Raw genomic sequence first — 16,306 nt, forward strand, 5'->3', positions numbered from 1 at the left:
TGAATATAGCGCCACCTGCTGGTGGACATATGTAATTTTTGTTGTCTACTGTACATACATTATTCTATAGGTGCCCTGCAAATTTTGCTTACAGTTTAGGCTGCAGTAATACATTTATATCAGTGGTATCAGCAGGGTCTAGACCCCCCCCGCGCAAGTTAGACCTGGTTCCACGTGGAGCCCATGCAAGTCGGACCCACAGGCCCACACGTTCCAGGCAAGTCTCAGGTTCAGAGCAGCGATGAGGGAGCGATGACAACTTTTTAGGCTTTAATGAAGACAAAACAAGGAAAATATTTTTGATTTTAGACATGAGAGAGAGGCAGAACAGACGTGCGTCATTCACAATAAAAAGTGGACACTACAAAATCATACAAATACAGTCAGGTCAGTACATATTTGTCTGCACTTCAATCTTGTCTTGATTACCGTATTGATCTGAATATAAGACGATATTTTTTCCATTGAAAATGCCCTGAAAAAACGCCCTCGTCTAATATTGGGGGTCTATGCAAATACACATGTATTGTACTTGCATATGTTCCGTGCTTGAATACAGTACACTTCCCCCGCTCTGGCACAGTTGGAAAGGGTGTGCTCCAGCACGGTACGGGCGTTCATGCACGAGCACATGCACAGTCAAGCACACAGCGCGCAAACGTGGATACAGCGTAAATCATGCAACTTTCCTCCTGCCTCCGCAAAATTGTTTAATGTGCGCAGCGTGATTACCAGCGAATGGCCGCATTGCCCAATCAATAATCAACCATGTTGTCTGTGTCCCTGTCCATTGTGCTGCTGCAACCGGGTATAAACAAAAGTTGATTTATGATGAAAGGTACACTACTTACAAAAAGTTAGGGATATTTGGCTTTTGGGTGAAATTTATGGAAAATGTAAAATGTTCACGCTACAGTGATATTATATCATCAAAGCAGGGCATTTAAGTAGAAGCATACACTGGTGATTTCCTCATCTCAAACAATTTCTTGAAACAAAAGCCAACAACAGTGGTGGATATACCACAACAAAAAATGTCAGTGTCAATAACTTGTCATGTGCCCTTGAGCATCAATTACAGCTTGACAACGACGTCTCATGCTGTTCACAAGTCGACTTATTGTCTGCTGAGGCATGGCATCCCACTCTTCTTGAAGGGCGGCCCTCAGGACATTGAGGTTCTGGGGTACAGAGCTCCAAGCCTCTACACGGCAACTCAGCTGATCCCATAGGTTTTCTATGGGATTCAGGTCTGAGAAAGTGCGGGCCACTCCATTTGAGGTATCCCAGTCTCCAGCAGCCATTCCCTAATGATACAACTTCGATGAGCTGGAGCATCAAACACCTGATGTGAATTTTGCCGTTAAACTCCTTGTTAGAGAACAGCAACTTGTGCAAAACGTACTGAAACATTGAACAGTTGGACATGTGCATTCAAAAGTTTACAGAAGGTCACAGTAAGTTCACCTGTAAAGGTTATAATGCATTTTAGGTTCATCCTGAAATTTCACCCGAATATCCCTAACTTTTTGTGAGTAGTGTATATGGCAGTCGGTGTGCGCCACGCACCTGTCAGATCTGGCAGAGCTGACCGGGTGGGCGCAGTGCAAGCTGCGGCACCGGCCGGCATCAGGTGGGCCGGCCAGCGTGCGCCGCCACCCGGTTGAATGTAGCAGCCAGCTCCGGCTGTCAGTTGGACGCTTTCTGAAGTTACCTCCAAAACTGTCAAGGTAAATAAACATCCCTTCACCGCCATCCCATCACTTCAGGTGGGATGGCAAAACCCATATAACACATCACAGCAGACGTCACACCAACATCACGTGACACCTCTGATGAAGGCTGCAGAAGCAAGGTAGCCGAAACTTGTCAGGTACAAACAATTTACCTTACAGGCCTTTCTAAAAGAAAAGCTGTGGTTAAGATTAATTTGTAGGCCAAATGAACCTTTTTAATATATTACGCAGAAATCATGGACAGACCAGTGTCAAAGAATTCCGTTGTTTAGAACACCTGGAACACAAACTGGCCCGCTTCCGCAACCACCTGAGATTCACCCTACGTTGCCGCGACGAGTTGTACCAACAAGCTTGGGAATTAAAAACCCAATTCCGACGAAAAACGCGGAGCGGATTGTAAGCAAAGCAAGATATGCCTTGGTGAGAGAAAGAATTTGTTGCACGGTAAGAAAGATCAACAACATCAAAGAGCAGTTGTCCGAGAAAAGGAGTAGATTTAAGCAACGTTTCCCCCTGGACGCGGAAACCGAGTGGATTATGAATGAACGTACAACGTGAGCACGAGAAGGAATTCAAGAAAACAAAAAGCCGCCATATCAGAAAACTTGAGAAGCTAACCTCAGTAAAAAAGGAGGAAGAACACAGCAACAAAAGAAAGAAATGGGTATGTAACCTTTCGCAACACAAACTAACAGAAGCAGAGAGCAGTGTGTTGGCTCGCGGTCTTAATTTTGCCACAACACCAATAAACATACCGTACGAAGATTTCATTGTAGCAACAGAGTTAGCATGTCACAAAATAACAAACCAAGGTGACAAAGCCGGTTTGCGCAACGAGATAGCGGGGATACTGAAGACTGCCAAAATAACACACAAGAACACCAGTAGGGAAGAATGGGAAGCTATACAATCAATAGCTAAAGACAAAACGATCACAGTGTTGCCTGCTGATAGAGGGAGGACGACAGTTATTATGGACACAAAACAATACGAAAACCAAATGATAGCCATGCTGGAGGATAAAGACACATACAGTACAGGCCAAAAGTTTGGACACACCTTCTCATTCAATGCGTTTTCTTTATTATTACTATTACTATTTACATTGTAGATTCTCACTGAAGGCATCAAAACTATGAATGAACACGTGGAGTTATGTACTTAACAAAAAAAGGTGAAATAACTGAAAACATGTTTTATATTCTAGTTTCTTCAAAATAGCCACCCTTTACTCTGATTACTGCTATGCACACTCTTGGCATTCTCTCGATGAGCTTCAAGAGGTAGTCACCTGAAATGGTTTTCACTTCACAGGTGTGCCTTATCAGGGTTAATTAATTTTTTTGTTAAGTACATAACTCCACATGTGTTCACTCATAGTTTTGATGCCTTCAGTGAGAATCTACAATGTAAATAGTCATGAAAATAAAGAAAACACATTGAATGAGAAGGTGTGTCCAAACTTTTGGCCTGTACTGTATGAAGTACTGAAAAAGGACCCTACAGAGGAAAAAAAGAAGAAACTGAAGACTCTACTCAAACCATTAGTAGAAGAGGGGAAAATAGACAAGGATAACTACAATTTCTTAGTACCAACAGCCAGTATCACCCCCAGAATATATGGCACCCGAAAAATACATAAAAAAGACGTTCCACTCCGCCCTATTGTTGACAGCATAGGATCTGTAACATACAACCTTTCAAAAGCTCTAGTTGAGATAATAAAACCTCTCCTGGGCCGGACAAAGCAACACTGTAAGAATTCAAAGCAGCTGGCAAAAGAATTAAGCACAATGAAAGTGGAGGCAGATGAGATACTCATATCCCATGATGTAGTCTCTCTGTTCACACCTAACAGTTGAAAACATAGTCCAGTTGCTAGCCTTTGTAGCCAAATCCACATACTTCCTGTTCAGAGGGACCATATACAGGCAGAAGGAGGGGTTTGCCATGGGGGACCCCCTCTCTGCCATCATGAGTGGGTTTTTCATGGAGGACCTGGAGGCCAAAGCCATCGTCACAGCTCCCGAAGAATGTGGGCTGTCCCTCTGGAGGCGCTATGTGGACGACATACTGGAGAAGAATAAGACCGGCAACACACAAATACTGACAGACCATCTAAACACCATAGACAAGACTGGAAACATAAAATTCACTCATGAGGAGGAAGAACACAAATCCATCGCCTTCCTGGACATGACAATTCACCATATTGAGGATGGCAGCATCAAGATAAAAATATACAGAAAGCCCACACACACAGACCAGTACTTACTATGGACATCAGAGCACCCCACATCACACAAACTGTTAGTCGTCCGCACCCTATATGATCGCACCAAGGTCATTACAGACAACCATGACAAAGAGGAGGAGGAGAACCATATAAGGCAGGCACTCAGAAACTGCAACTACCCGAACTGGGCCATAAACAAAGGCAAGAGAGAGGTCCAAAGGAACATCAAGGAGGATAAGAAAGGTTCTAGGCCTGAGAACCTGGGCATGGTCACCCTCCCATACGTCAGAGGGGTCACAGAGCGTGTACAGCGAGTGATGAAGAAATACCACATCAGCACACCAGTGAAGCCGTACATCAAGCTTTTACAGGCCAAAACGTCCTTTACCTTGATTATAGTGCCACCTGGTGGTGGACATATGTAAGTTTTGGTGAGTGAGATTCCTGCACCAGTCTGAACCTCTGTGTAAAATTTCCCCTGTATTAGATAGATAGATAGATAGATAGATAGATAGATAGATAGATAGATAGATAGATATACTTTATTGATCCCAACCAGGGAAATTCTGGTGTTCCAGCAGCAACAGTAGAAACATACAATAAAGTTAACTAAAAAAAGAATAAAGGCTAAAAATATACAATAGAGACTATAAAGACTAAAGACTCAAAAAATACAATAAGGTTGAATGTAGCAGCCAGCTCCGGCTGTCAGTTGGACGCTTTCTGAAGTTACCTCCAAAACTGTCAAGGTAAATAAACATCCCTTCACCGCCATCCCATCACTTCAGGTGGGATGGCAAAACCCATATAACACAGGACACAGTCCTGCAGGGCCACCCCCGGTCGTTCAGCAGACCACCAGACGGCAGAGGGCGCCCCGCCCCTGGACACCGCCATCCCATCACTTCAGGTGGGATGGTAAAACCCATATAACACATCACAGAAGACGTCACACCAACATCACGTGACACCTCTGATGAAGGCTGCAGAAGCAAGGTAGCCGAAACTTGTCAGGTACAAACAATTTACCTTACAGGCCTTTCTAAAAGAAAAGCTGTGGTTAACATCCCTTAACCCCTTAACCCTGGCCCTGAGTGCAATGAGCACGTTTACATGCACACCTTATTCCTGTATTAACCGGAATATTCGCAATATTCCGGTTGCGCACGTGTCATGTAAACACGCACCGAACCCGATTAAGACGAAGAAGACTTCTTCGTCTCTTTTTCCAGCAGACCAGACGCCATCTCTTTACAAACTTTTATATTTTTACAAGACTGAACCATTATCCTTATTTTAGTCAGATACTTAATATGTTTTGATTCACTCCATTTATTTATCAGTTTGCTTAACACTAGTATTTATTTTAGACTTTCTTATTTCAGCTCTTATGCATAATTGTATTTCAATGTGTGTTATTTATGTATTATATGGATACCCTGCTACATAAAAATTGACCCGAGCAGTATTAATAGTGTTTTTAATTGAACTCCATTGAACCAGCAGGGATAACGGCGCCGTGGAGAGACAAAGTGTGATGCAGCTGTGATTCCACTATATGTCAAAATAGGTAATTTTATATAGAGCCATATTGGCAAGAATGTAGCCTCATTTTGAAGATATGTTTAGCCCACTTGCTGAATAACCAAGCATACTTGGCACCAATGGATTCTGTTGATTGTCTACTTTCACATGATTCCTGTGTTCACGTGGCTTCAAAACTAAGTCCACTAAAACTCCTAAAAAGAAAAGTGTCAGCTGCAGCCGCCAATGGCCAAATGGAGCATAAGGGTTATTCTCACTGACAAAGGAAGAAAAATATTTTGTTTTGGAAAAAGCAATTTACATCAAAATTGGTACACAGTCTCAGTAAAATGGACCAAATATTACAGAGATATTGATGACCCTATTGGCCCTAGTAGCCAATTTGCACCAAATTTTACACAAACATTCAGTGTCTTATTGGTCACTTAGCTCCCAAATTTGGTGTTGATCAGATTTACTGTTTCAGAGATATAAAGCATTTCCTGTTTTATACATGTGGAACAGAAAGTTTAAAATTTGTAACTGTGGCATTTTTCGTCGTATCAAAGTTCTTTTGATAACTTTTTGGTTTGAAGGTCTGTAGATTCTTCGTGCCAAGTTTTGTGATGATCACACTTACAGCCTAGCAGGAGTTAGAATGTTTGGTTCAGGCAAATTTTGCAATTTTGTGATAAAAAATTATAGGTGGAAAAGCACAGACATTCAGTGTATTATGGGTCACTTAGCTCCCAAATTTGGTGTTGCTCGGACATACTGTTGCAGAGATATAAAGCATTTCCTGTTTTGTACATGTCAGACATAGAGTTTAAAATTTGTAACTTTAGCATTTTTCGTTAACTTTGCCAAGTTTCGTGAAAATTAGACTTATGGCCTAAGAGGAGTTTGAAAAGTTGGTTAACGCAAATTTCATGGAAAAAAAAAAGGTGGACATGCACAGACATTTAGTGTCTTATGGGTCACTTAGCTCCCAAATTTGGTGTTGCTCGGACATACTGTTGCAGAGATATAAAGCATTTCCTGTTTTGTACATGTCAGACATACAGTTTAAAATTTGTAACTTTAGCATTTTTCGTTAACTTTGCCAAGTTTCGTGAAAATTAGACTTATGGCCTAAGAGGAGTTTGAAAAGTTGGTTCACGCAAATTTCATGGAAAAAAAAAAAAGGTGGACATGCACAGAGATTTAGTGTCTTAGGGGTCACTTAGCTCCCAAATTTGGTGTTGATCAGACATACTGTTGCAGAGATATAAAGCATTTCCTGTTTTGTACGTGTCAGAGAAAGTTTAAAATTTGTAACTTTGTCATTTTTTGTCAACTTTGCCAAGTTTCATGAAGATTGGACTTACGGCCTAGGAGGCTTTCGAACAGCTGGCTGGCGCAAATTTCGCAATTTTGCAAAAAAAAAAAAAAAAAAAAAAAAAAAAAAAAAAAAAAATATATATATATATATATATATATATATATATATATATATGTGGAAATGGGCATGGTCTATATCACGAGATTCGTGTTGATCCACAGAACGCGTTGATATAAGGCATATGCAACTTAAGGTTTGGGATTTACAGGCCAAAACGTCCTTTACCTTGATTATAGTGCCACCTGGTGGTGGACATATGTACGTTTTGGTGAGTGAGATTCCTGCACCAGTCTGAACCTCTGTGTAAAATTTCCCCTGAATAAGATAGATAGATAGATAGATAGATAGATAGATAGATAGATAGATATACTTTATTGATCCCAACCAGGGAAATTCTGGTGTTCCAGCAGCAACAGTAGAAACATACAATAAAGTTAACTAAAAAAAGAATAAAGGCTAAAAATATACAATAGAGACTATAAAGACTAAAGACTCAAAAAATACAATAAGGGCTAACCTAAGGAAAGGAGATACGAGATGTGAAAATATACATATGGAATGAGTATGACAATATACAGATGGCGCTGAAGTATATGCATGATTGTATAGATTGTATAGATAAGGAGAGTTAGTATGAAACCAGGAGACTAAGAACCAAGTGGCAGAACCTGAACGCCCGGGACTGGGACAAGGAACTAACCGCCTTGATTCAGCCTCTTAAGGAATCCACTTCCCCTCCAGTCTGAAAAACAGTGTGAGTGTATATTAACTTAGGCTGTAATATACAGATAATAAATAATAAATAAACAGTTAAGGTGCTGAGTGATGGATAATAAATACACAGTTAAGGTGCTGGGTGATGTACAATAAGTACAGAAACAGTTAAGGTGCTGGGTGATGGATAGTAAATACACAGTTAAGGTGCTGGGTGATGTACAATAAGTACAAAAACAGTTAAGGTGCTGGTAATGCAGTGTTAAGAACAGAACTATACAGCAGACAGTTGCAAGTCTCTGTCTGACAGATGTGATTTGTTGTACAGTGTGATGGCTTGTGGCAGGAATGATTTCCTGTATCTGTCCCTTTGACAGCGGAGCTGTAACAATCTGTTGGAGAAGGAGCTCCGCTGTCTGTCCAGTGTGTGGTGGAGAGGGTGGTCAGGGTTATCCATGATGGTTAACAGTTTGTTCAGTGTCCTCCTCTCCACCACAGCCTCCAAAGTGTCCAGTTTGCAGCCGATCACGGAGCCAGCCCTCCTGATCAGTTTATTGAGTCTGTTGGTGTCGCTGGTTCCGATGCTGCTCCCCCAACAAACCACGGCGAAGAAGATTACGCTGGCCACAACAGACTGATAGAAGATCTCCAACATCTTGCTGCACACATTGAAGGATCTCAGCTTCCTCAGGAAGTAGAGTCTGCTCATCCCCTTCTTGTACACAGCTTCGGTGTTGGATTTCCAGTCCAGTCTGTTGTTGATGTTGACGCCCAGGTACTTGTAGTCCTCCACCTCCTCCACATCCTCTCCCAGAATACACAGTGACTGTGAAGTCGTCCTCTTCTTCCTGAAGTCAATCACCATCTAGCCCACTCCACAAAGTTATCTACCACTGCTCTGTACTCCCCTTCCCTTCCCTCACTTATACACCCAACAACAGCCGAGTCATCAGAAAATTTCTGCAGGTGGCATGACTCGGAGTTGTACTGAAAGTCTGTGGTGTATAAGGTGAAAAGGAAAGGGGACAGCACAGTCCCCTGTGGAGCTCCTGTATCACTGACCACCGCGTCAGACAGAACACTGCCCAGACGGACAAACTGTGGCCTACCTGTCAGGTAGTCAGTAATCCAGGAGACAATGGAAGTGTCGACACCCATCACCCGCAGCTTCTCACCCAGCAGCAGTGGCTGGATGGTGTTGAAAGCACTGGAGAAATCAAATAATGTGATTCTCACAGTGCTGCCACCACCATCCAGATGCATATGAGCTCGTTGCAGCAGATAGATGACGACGTCATCAACTCCCAAATGGGGCTGGTAGGCAGACTGTAGAGGGTCTAGCAGCTCCTTCACCTGCGGCCTCAGGTGGGCCAAGACCAGCCTCTCCAGCACCTTCATCAGATGAGATGTGAGGGCAACTGGTTGGTAGTCATTGAGGTCCGATGGAGTCGACTTTTTTGGGACAGGAACCAGGCAAGACGTCTTCCACAGCACCGGGACTCTCTCCTGACTCAGGCTCAGGTTGTAGAGGTGTTGGATGACAGAAGACAGCTGGCTGGCACAGGTCCTCAGGATCCTGGGGCTGATACCATCAGGTCCTGCGGCTTTCCTCTGGTGGAGTCTCTCCAGCTGTCTCCTTACCTGGCCCGTAGTCACAGTCATGCGGGTGAGGGTGCTGGTGTCTTCAGTGGAGGAGGAGGGGGGGGGGGGGGGGGGGGGGGGGGGGGGGGGGGGGGTGTTGCACAGGAGTGCTCACCACAGGGGGGAGAGGGGGGAGGGGTGGATGCGGTGGGGGTGTGTGGGGGTCTGGATGTGTGAGGGAGACAGACGGCTGTGAGCTGAACCTGTTGAAGAAGACGTTCAGCTCGTTGGCTCTCTCCAGGCTGCCTGATGGTTGCCTTTGTCTCCCTTTACATCCGGTGATCTGTTTCATCCCAGTCCACACATCCCTCACATTGTTCTGCTGGAGTTTGCCCTCCAGCTTCCTCCTGTAGCTATCTTTGCACCCCCTCAATTTCTCCCTGAGTTCGTGCTGCACTCTCCTCAGTTCCTCTCTGTCACCAGACCTGAAAGCCCTCTTCTTCTTGTTGAGGAGTGCTTTCAGGTCGCTGGTGATCCATGGCTTGTTGTTGGGGTAGCAGCGTACAGTCCGGGTTGGTATGGTGGTGTTTTCACAGAACCTGATGTATTCTGTGATGCAGTCTGTCATGTCATTGATGTCCTCCCCGTGTGGCTCACAGAGTACATCCCAGTCCGTTATCTCAAAGCAGTCCTGCAGTGCCTCAGCAGCCTCCTGAGTCCACCTCCTCACCGTCCTGGTGTGAACAGGCTGCCTCTTAACAAGGGGGACATACTTGGGGGTTAACAGGACCAGGTTGTGATCTGATCTGCCAAGGGGAGAAAGGGCTGTGGTGTTGTATGCATCACTGGTGTTTGCATACAGCAGATCCAGGGTTTTATTTTCTCTGGTGGGGCAGTCAACATACTGGTGGAACGTTGGCAGTAGTTTGTCCAGTGAGACATGATTAAAGTCTCCAGTAATAACAGTGAAAGCATTAGGGTGTTGAGTCTGTACCCTGGCAACCGTGGATGTGATGACGTCACAGGCCGTCGGCGCATCAGCTGATGGGGGGATGTAAACAGCGATCACAATGGCGGACGTGAATTCCCGCGGCAGGTAATACGGACGCATTCCCACAGCAAACAGTTCAATGTCCGGGTTACAGAGAAGTTCCTTCACATGCACATGTCCGGGATTACACCACCTCTCACTCACATACAGTGCAATCCCTCCTCCCTTCTTCTTACCGCTGCTAATAACATCTCTGTCCGCGCGAACAACGCTGAAGCCGGGTGCCGCCACGCTGTGGTCCGGGATGTGCGAGTGCAGCCATGTCTCAGTGAAACAAAACACACTACACTCACGATATTCCCTCTGAGTCTTAATCAGCGCGGCGAGCTCGTCCGTCTTATTCCCCAGAGACCTCACGTTCCCCATGATAATAGCTGGTACCGCTGGGCGAAATCTCCTCTTCTTTGCCTTCAGTTTGGCTCCAGCTCTGCACCCCCGGCGCCTCCTCCGCAGCTCCTCCGGGATGTCAGGCCTCGCTCCGGGGAGCAGCACAGTTTTACGCAGCGCAATCAGCTGGTCGCGAGTGTAAACAATGCACTCACCGACCCGTCTGTGACCCTCCGCTGCCATAAGTACAAAAAGTGTCTAAAAAACGGCCCGAAAGTTTAAAACGAGAAAAAAGTCGTTGTCACTAGTGATTAGACAATGACTGGTAGAAAAGTACAGGTGGCAGTACAGAAATTACAATAGAAAAATACAAAAAACTAAGACGCACACGGGAGCTGCTGCAACAGGCTGCCACCTTGCGCGGCGCCACACACTGCTCTTATCGTCACAAAAAGAGAAGAGAATAAGTCTTACAGTTTAGGCAGCATGGTACAAAATCATTTTGGGGAGGGTCACCGCTGGAACCACAGGCTCCAAAGTTGCTAAAAACTGTGTCAAAAAGGCTTTTCTTGCATAAAAGCACCATCTAGCAGCCTATTTGTGCTGCTAGGTGGTGCCACGCTGTGCTTGTGAAGTGCGGCTCCCAGCCTAGACAGGCTTAGACCCCTAGTAAATAAATAAATAAATAAATAAATAAATAAATAAATAAATAAAAAATCCAACTGATTAAAATACAATTCCCAGACAATGTAACTGTGGTGATGGAGAGGTCAAACCAAAGTCAAACTGAGCTCATTAAGTTATAAACTGGAAGTTAGTTGTTTCCACCAAAACTGTTTATCCTACTGCAGAAATAGTTCTCCAACTGCAAAAACTTGCTGTTGTACAAGGAAGTAGATCTATAATAGATAAACAAAGCATTTTGGTGAATAATCACTTATACTTTACTGCAAATTAAAGTTTAAGGGATTTTGGTCAGAACTGGACTGAACTGGACTAGTATGAAAGACCATACCAGCGATTTGACCCATGAACTACAATTTACCACATTTTATGTTTATATTTTACTAAAGATTTCACAACATCTGATCAGAGTTCCTAAACTTCCTCAAACAACCACTTAATAATAATGTGCTTCTTTGGCTAACCAATTCATCAGCATTCATAAACCACAAAACTGATAATTTGCTATGTAAAGAAACGTTTCCCCAGTGACTATTTTCCAGAAGGTTTTCAGATTTTAGGGAAAATGATGTGGATGACTTTATTACAGTGAATAATTTTCATATTGTAGTGGAATGAATGGAACGCAGAGGCTAGATAAAATGTAATAAAATTATATCAAAGATATAACTGTTCAATTTGGGAAAAGAAACTCTACATATATACATTTTGTAAACGAGCTAAACATGCAGAATTTAACATCAAGATGTCACAGCAAAACTAGTAACAAGGCATGCTGCTGTTCTTAAAGGCTAAATTAATGGTGTCAGTTTATCAAAAAGATTTTAATACACTTGAGCAGGCCATTTTGTTCTTATCACTTAACTGGTGACTACAAAAATTGTAAGACTGTTTTTTTTTTTTTTTTTTTTTTTTTTTTTACATTTTGCTGGCAGGTTATGCAGCAGAAATGTTTTACTGCAGAAAACTATTTTTAACAATATATTTTTTCAAAAACTATTCTATGATAAAAGCATCTAAAGCTGCCTTAAAAATGTGATTAGAGAGAACAAAGATACCATGCTGGGGTTGAGCGAGGCAGCTTGTAGGAGCTGAGGCACAGTGCTGTTCAGGTTTCTGAGCAGCTCACTGTTGATGGTCATCTGGAAGAGGCTGTAGAAATATTCACCATGAGAGAAGCTGAGGAAATTCTGGCTGTGACTTCCAGAGAGTGGCACAGACAGCATGATGGTGTTCAGCAGTAACTCAACCAGCTGCTCACTCTGCAGGGAAAAAAACAATGACAGGAGAAAACATTCTCAAAAGATAGCAGGAAAAGGTCAGCACATAGAAACTGTATGTATAGACAAGATTCAAGGCTCAAATAATCATTTATTCATAATTGTTACTGATGGAAATTACAAATTATACCTTTGACAGTGATTTCCACTATGCTCTTAGGTGTTGCATGATATCAAACAAGGGTCTGTATGTTTGTCATTTATATCCTTGTTTGTTCATAGTTAATTTTGCATTAAAGATTCAGACCTGTGATTCTGCATGCTTGGTGTAATATCTACAAAATGTATACATTTTATATGTATATAACAGTAGTATTTTAGGACTCCAATATCATTCTTGCTTCACATTATCCAGCCACAAGGTCCATTCATTCCACTACAATATGACTGCACCAGTACTCCATTACCACAATAAAAACATCATGACTACAGTAACTTGAAATTGGGCAGAGTGAACATGGAAACGTTTGGTGAAGTGTTTGCTTTACACAGAGAATTCTCAGGTCTGTGGTTAATAAATGATGATGACTTTTGTTATCTGAAGAAGCAGAACATGGATGGGTGTTTTGACCAAAAATTCAAATTTGAAAGTCCAGGGATATTGATTATATGTTGTGAAATATTCAGTATAACCATATGATTTCCAAAATGGTTTGTTGCAAGGTAAAATGTGTGGTAAACAGGCCAAGCATTCAAAATCACTGGTATGGTCCTTCAGCTAACCCTTTAACTTTAAGCTAAAAAATTTGATTTTTAACTCAATTATTTGTCTTAGTGCATTCTACTGCCGTTGTTCTGAGACTGTATTAACATGCTCTTTTGGTCAACACTTTAGTTAGCCTCCTTGAAGACTATCAAAAAGTGCCAAAGCTGGCTGTATCTGAAGTCATCCTGGTGGGGTATTGGGTAATGTTTTCAACCAGCAATAAAAAAAAATCTCATGTACATCGCTTTGGATAAAAGCTTCTGCCAAATGTGAACTGTTTTACACACAATCGATTTTATTAAGGGCTTTCCACATAGCGCGCGCTGGGCGCCGACCTAGATGATTGACTACTTCCTAGCGTCTGTATCGGTTGCATAGCAACCAGCGCCACATACATGCACAACGCTCACGCGTGCGCCCTACTCGGCACCATACTCAGCGCCCACTGTGCGCCAGTCTGCGCGGCACCCAGCACCATACCCAGCGCAGAGCGCCACCCAACCGCACACTATGTGAAAGGCCCTTTAGGCTACTACTCCCCATTCACAGGATTATTTATAATCTACTTTTTTCAGTAATCTTTTTATCGCAGCTCCAATGACTCCATTTATCCTTGGGAAATGTAAAAATGAATCTAACCTAAATTTCAAAATACCACTAACCTTTTGACTGAGAGAGAAGGCAAGCTGCAGCAGACTGTCTGCGAGCCTCCTGCTGTTTATGTCCAAGGATGGAAGCGCTTTCCTTTCGCCGGGTGCTATGCCTTTATACACTGCCATGAGAACCTGGCACCCAAGGGTCTTGGCATAGGCTGGGTCCTTTGCACGTGACAAGACACAAAATATAATCATCCACCCTCCACAAATACTCTGCTACACATTCATTTGTTATCTTCAATGCATGTAATGTTATTTTGTAATGTAATTTATTTTTTGCTGTTTCCACTTTCCTTCATATTTGCTTCTGTTGTTTAGATCTCACATTTTCCAGAGTCCATTTCAACAACTGCTTGAGAAGGAGATTCTCTGTGCTGTACTAGGACACACTTATCAGTTTGGTAACACTAAAACAATGAGAATTTAGCCTCAAAGACAGGGAATGTTAATATTTCTTTCCCCATAATAATAACCTTTGGGAAACTCAAGGCAATATTCTTGAGGTAATAACCATTACCTGCGTTTTGCCTTTACCTCTTCAACCCTGCTGGTGCAATCAGAGGGTTTGTAATTTTAAATACATAATGCTTTATTAAAAAGCATGGAATTTGACATTAAATTAAATTCTAGTGGAGATCCAAAGGTTTCCAAGATAAGATATGACTAGCATTGTTGGAATATGAGCTTACACTGAGGATTTGCAAGCAGCAACAGCTTTCTTTGTCAGAGATTTAAGACAGCACATAGTGAGTACTTGATACAAAAATTATGCACTATGGGTAAAGTATTCCTTTTAGTTTTTCAGTCAAGTTTCCCTACTGACTCAAATATTAAAAGTAGACTACAGAAGAAGCTGGTTACAGGGAACACAAACATCAACCAAGGTGATTTTGGGTTAAAGGTTTGCCACTTTTTGTATTGATTTTGGTATGAATACCTGGCTGTGCAGGACAGAGCTGAGGAGGCCAGCTTTGTGGATCTGCTGACAGGCAGATAGAATCATCTCCATCTGCTCATGTTTACTCAGAGAGCCAGTATGGTACAGGTCCAACTTACACAGCTCCTCCACACTAAGAATATCAGAAAACAACACTGGTTAGTGATAATATTTATGAAAGTGGTGATAATTGATTATTTGAACAGCCAGCACAGACCTGGCCCATGGAGCAGGCGAAATAGATGAATGGCAGGGGCACCATTCATCCATAGGGGGCACACAAAATGAGGGAGAGGGGAAAATATACAAGGGGGAAAAAAGAGAAAAGTGTCACTCTTCTTTAAATTCCAATGATTCCAAAAATTTCCAATACAACAAATACACCCATGAACACATATTCCCATAGCCTGTTGAAAAGCCCCTATTTTCTAGGTTGCCCACAGCTGTGGAGAAGCAGCCAACGACCCGTTTTGGAAAATAATCTACATCATTTGCAGGTTATTTTCCCTAATATGTCTGTAATATTAATAATGGAAAGCACACTTTTGTAACTGTGTTCCTTAAACACAACCTATATTTTATAAATGAAAGCACAACGGGGGGGTAACCCATTGACCCACAGGTACCTCAGTTTTGCTGATTACTGTGTAACCCCCCCACCCCCACCCCCCCCAAAAAAAACGATCTTTTGTAGTAATAAGGAGATAACTATCTTGAAGGAGAAGAGGTTTACCAGTAGGCTTGACTCCAATAATTTAACAATATGTTAAATTATTATTTGTTTTAAACATGTAAATTACTTATCAAACAGACCTAACAATTCAGTGAATGAGCAGGAGTATGCCTGTGATAACATGGTTTGAACAGGGTATATGCAGGGATCTTGAAGTTAATTTTAATATCTTTTGAAGACTTTTTCAAGACCTTCTCAATATTTTTTAATACCTCACCGCCACTTCAAGCTGTCACCGTTTACATCAGTGATATTTTTACTGAACAGTTTTAGTTTGTGATAAAGACTATAGACCACTATGATACAACAGAGCATACTTTGTGCTTCTGAATTTCCACCCGCCCGCTCGCTCGCTCTGGCGCTCTCAGAGACAATTTACAAACGCACCCACAATAGCCTCCTTTTTTATGTACCTGTTCATCTTTGTTTTTTAATTAAAATGAACAAATTCACACACTTTTACGATGTTTTTGGGACTCAAACTCTTGGACAGCTAATTCAGAAAAAATGCTTTCAAAATTTAAGACTTTATAAAGTCATGATAAGACTTTTTAATACTTTTAAAGGGTCTTAATTTTCCCAAAACTGATTTATCACCTTTTAATACTTTTCAAGACCCCACGGATACCCTGTTGAAAAATAAGCCGAAGTGATACCTCTTCTTTGAATAGACAAGCTAAGCTGTCAGTGTGCTACTAGTGAAAATAAAGAGGAGTGGCAAATAGAGTGGCGACTCTTCGCTTTGTTCCACAATCTA

The 16,306-nt window shown here is 42.3% G+C and overlaps 1 protein-coding gene across 2 annotated transcripts in view; it reads right to left on the reverse strand.

The window, feature by feature from the left end:
• Positions 1–16,306, reverse strand: part of prkdc (protein kinase, DNA-activated, catalytic subunit) — a 422,427-nt gene that overhangs the window by 208,811 nt on the left and 197,310 nt on the right. For both annotated transcript variants that reach the window (XM_030079770.1, XM_030079769.1), the window contains exons 34-36: positions 14,817–14,949; positions 13,886–14,041; positions 12,296–12,499 (exon numbers count right to left, since the gene is read on the reverse strand). In XM_030079770.1, the coding sequence (XP_029935630.1) occupies positions 12,296–12,499; positions 13,886–14,041; positions 14,817–14,949 (493 nt within the window). The remainder of the gene's footprint in view (positions 1–12,295; positions 12,500–13,885; positions 14,042–14,816; positions 14,950–16,306) is intronic.

Source organism: Myripristis murdjan, chromosome 20, assembly GCF_902150065.1.
Source record: "Myripristis murdjan chromosome 20, fMyrMur1.1, whole genome shotgun sequence".
NCBI lineage: Eukaryota > Metazoa > Chordata > Actinopteri > Holocentriformes > Holocentridae > Myripristis > Myripristis murdjan.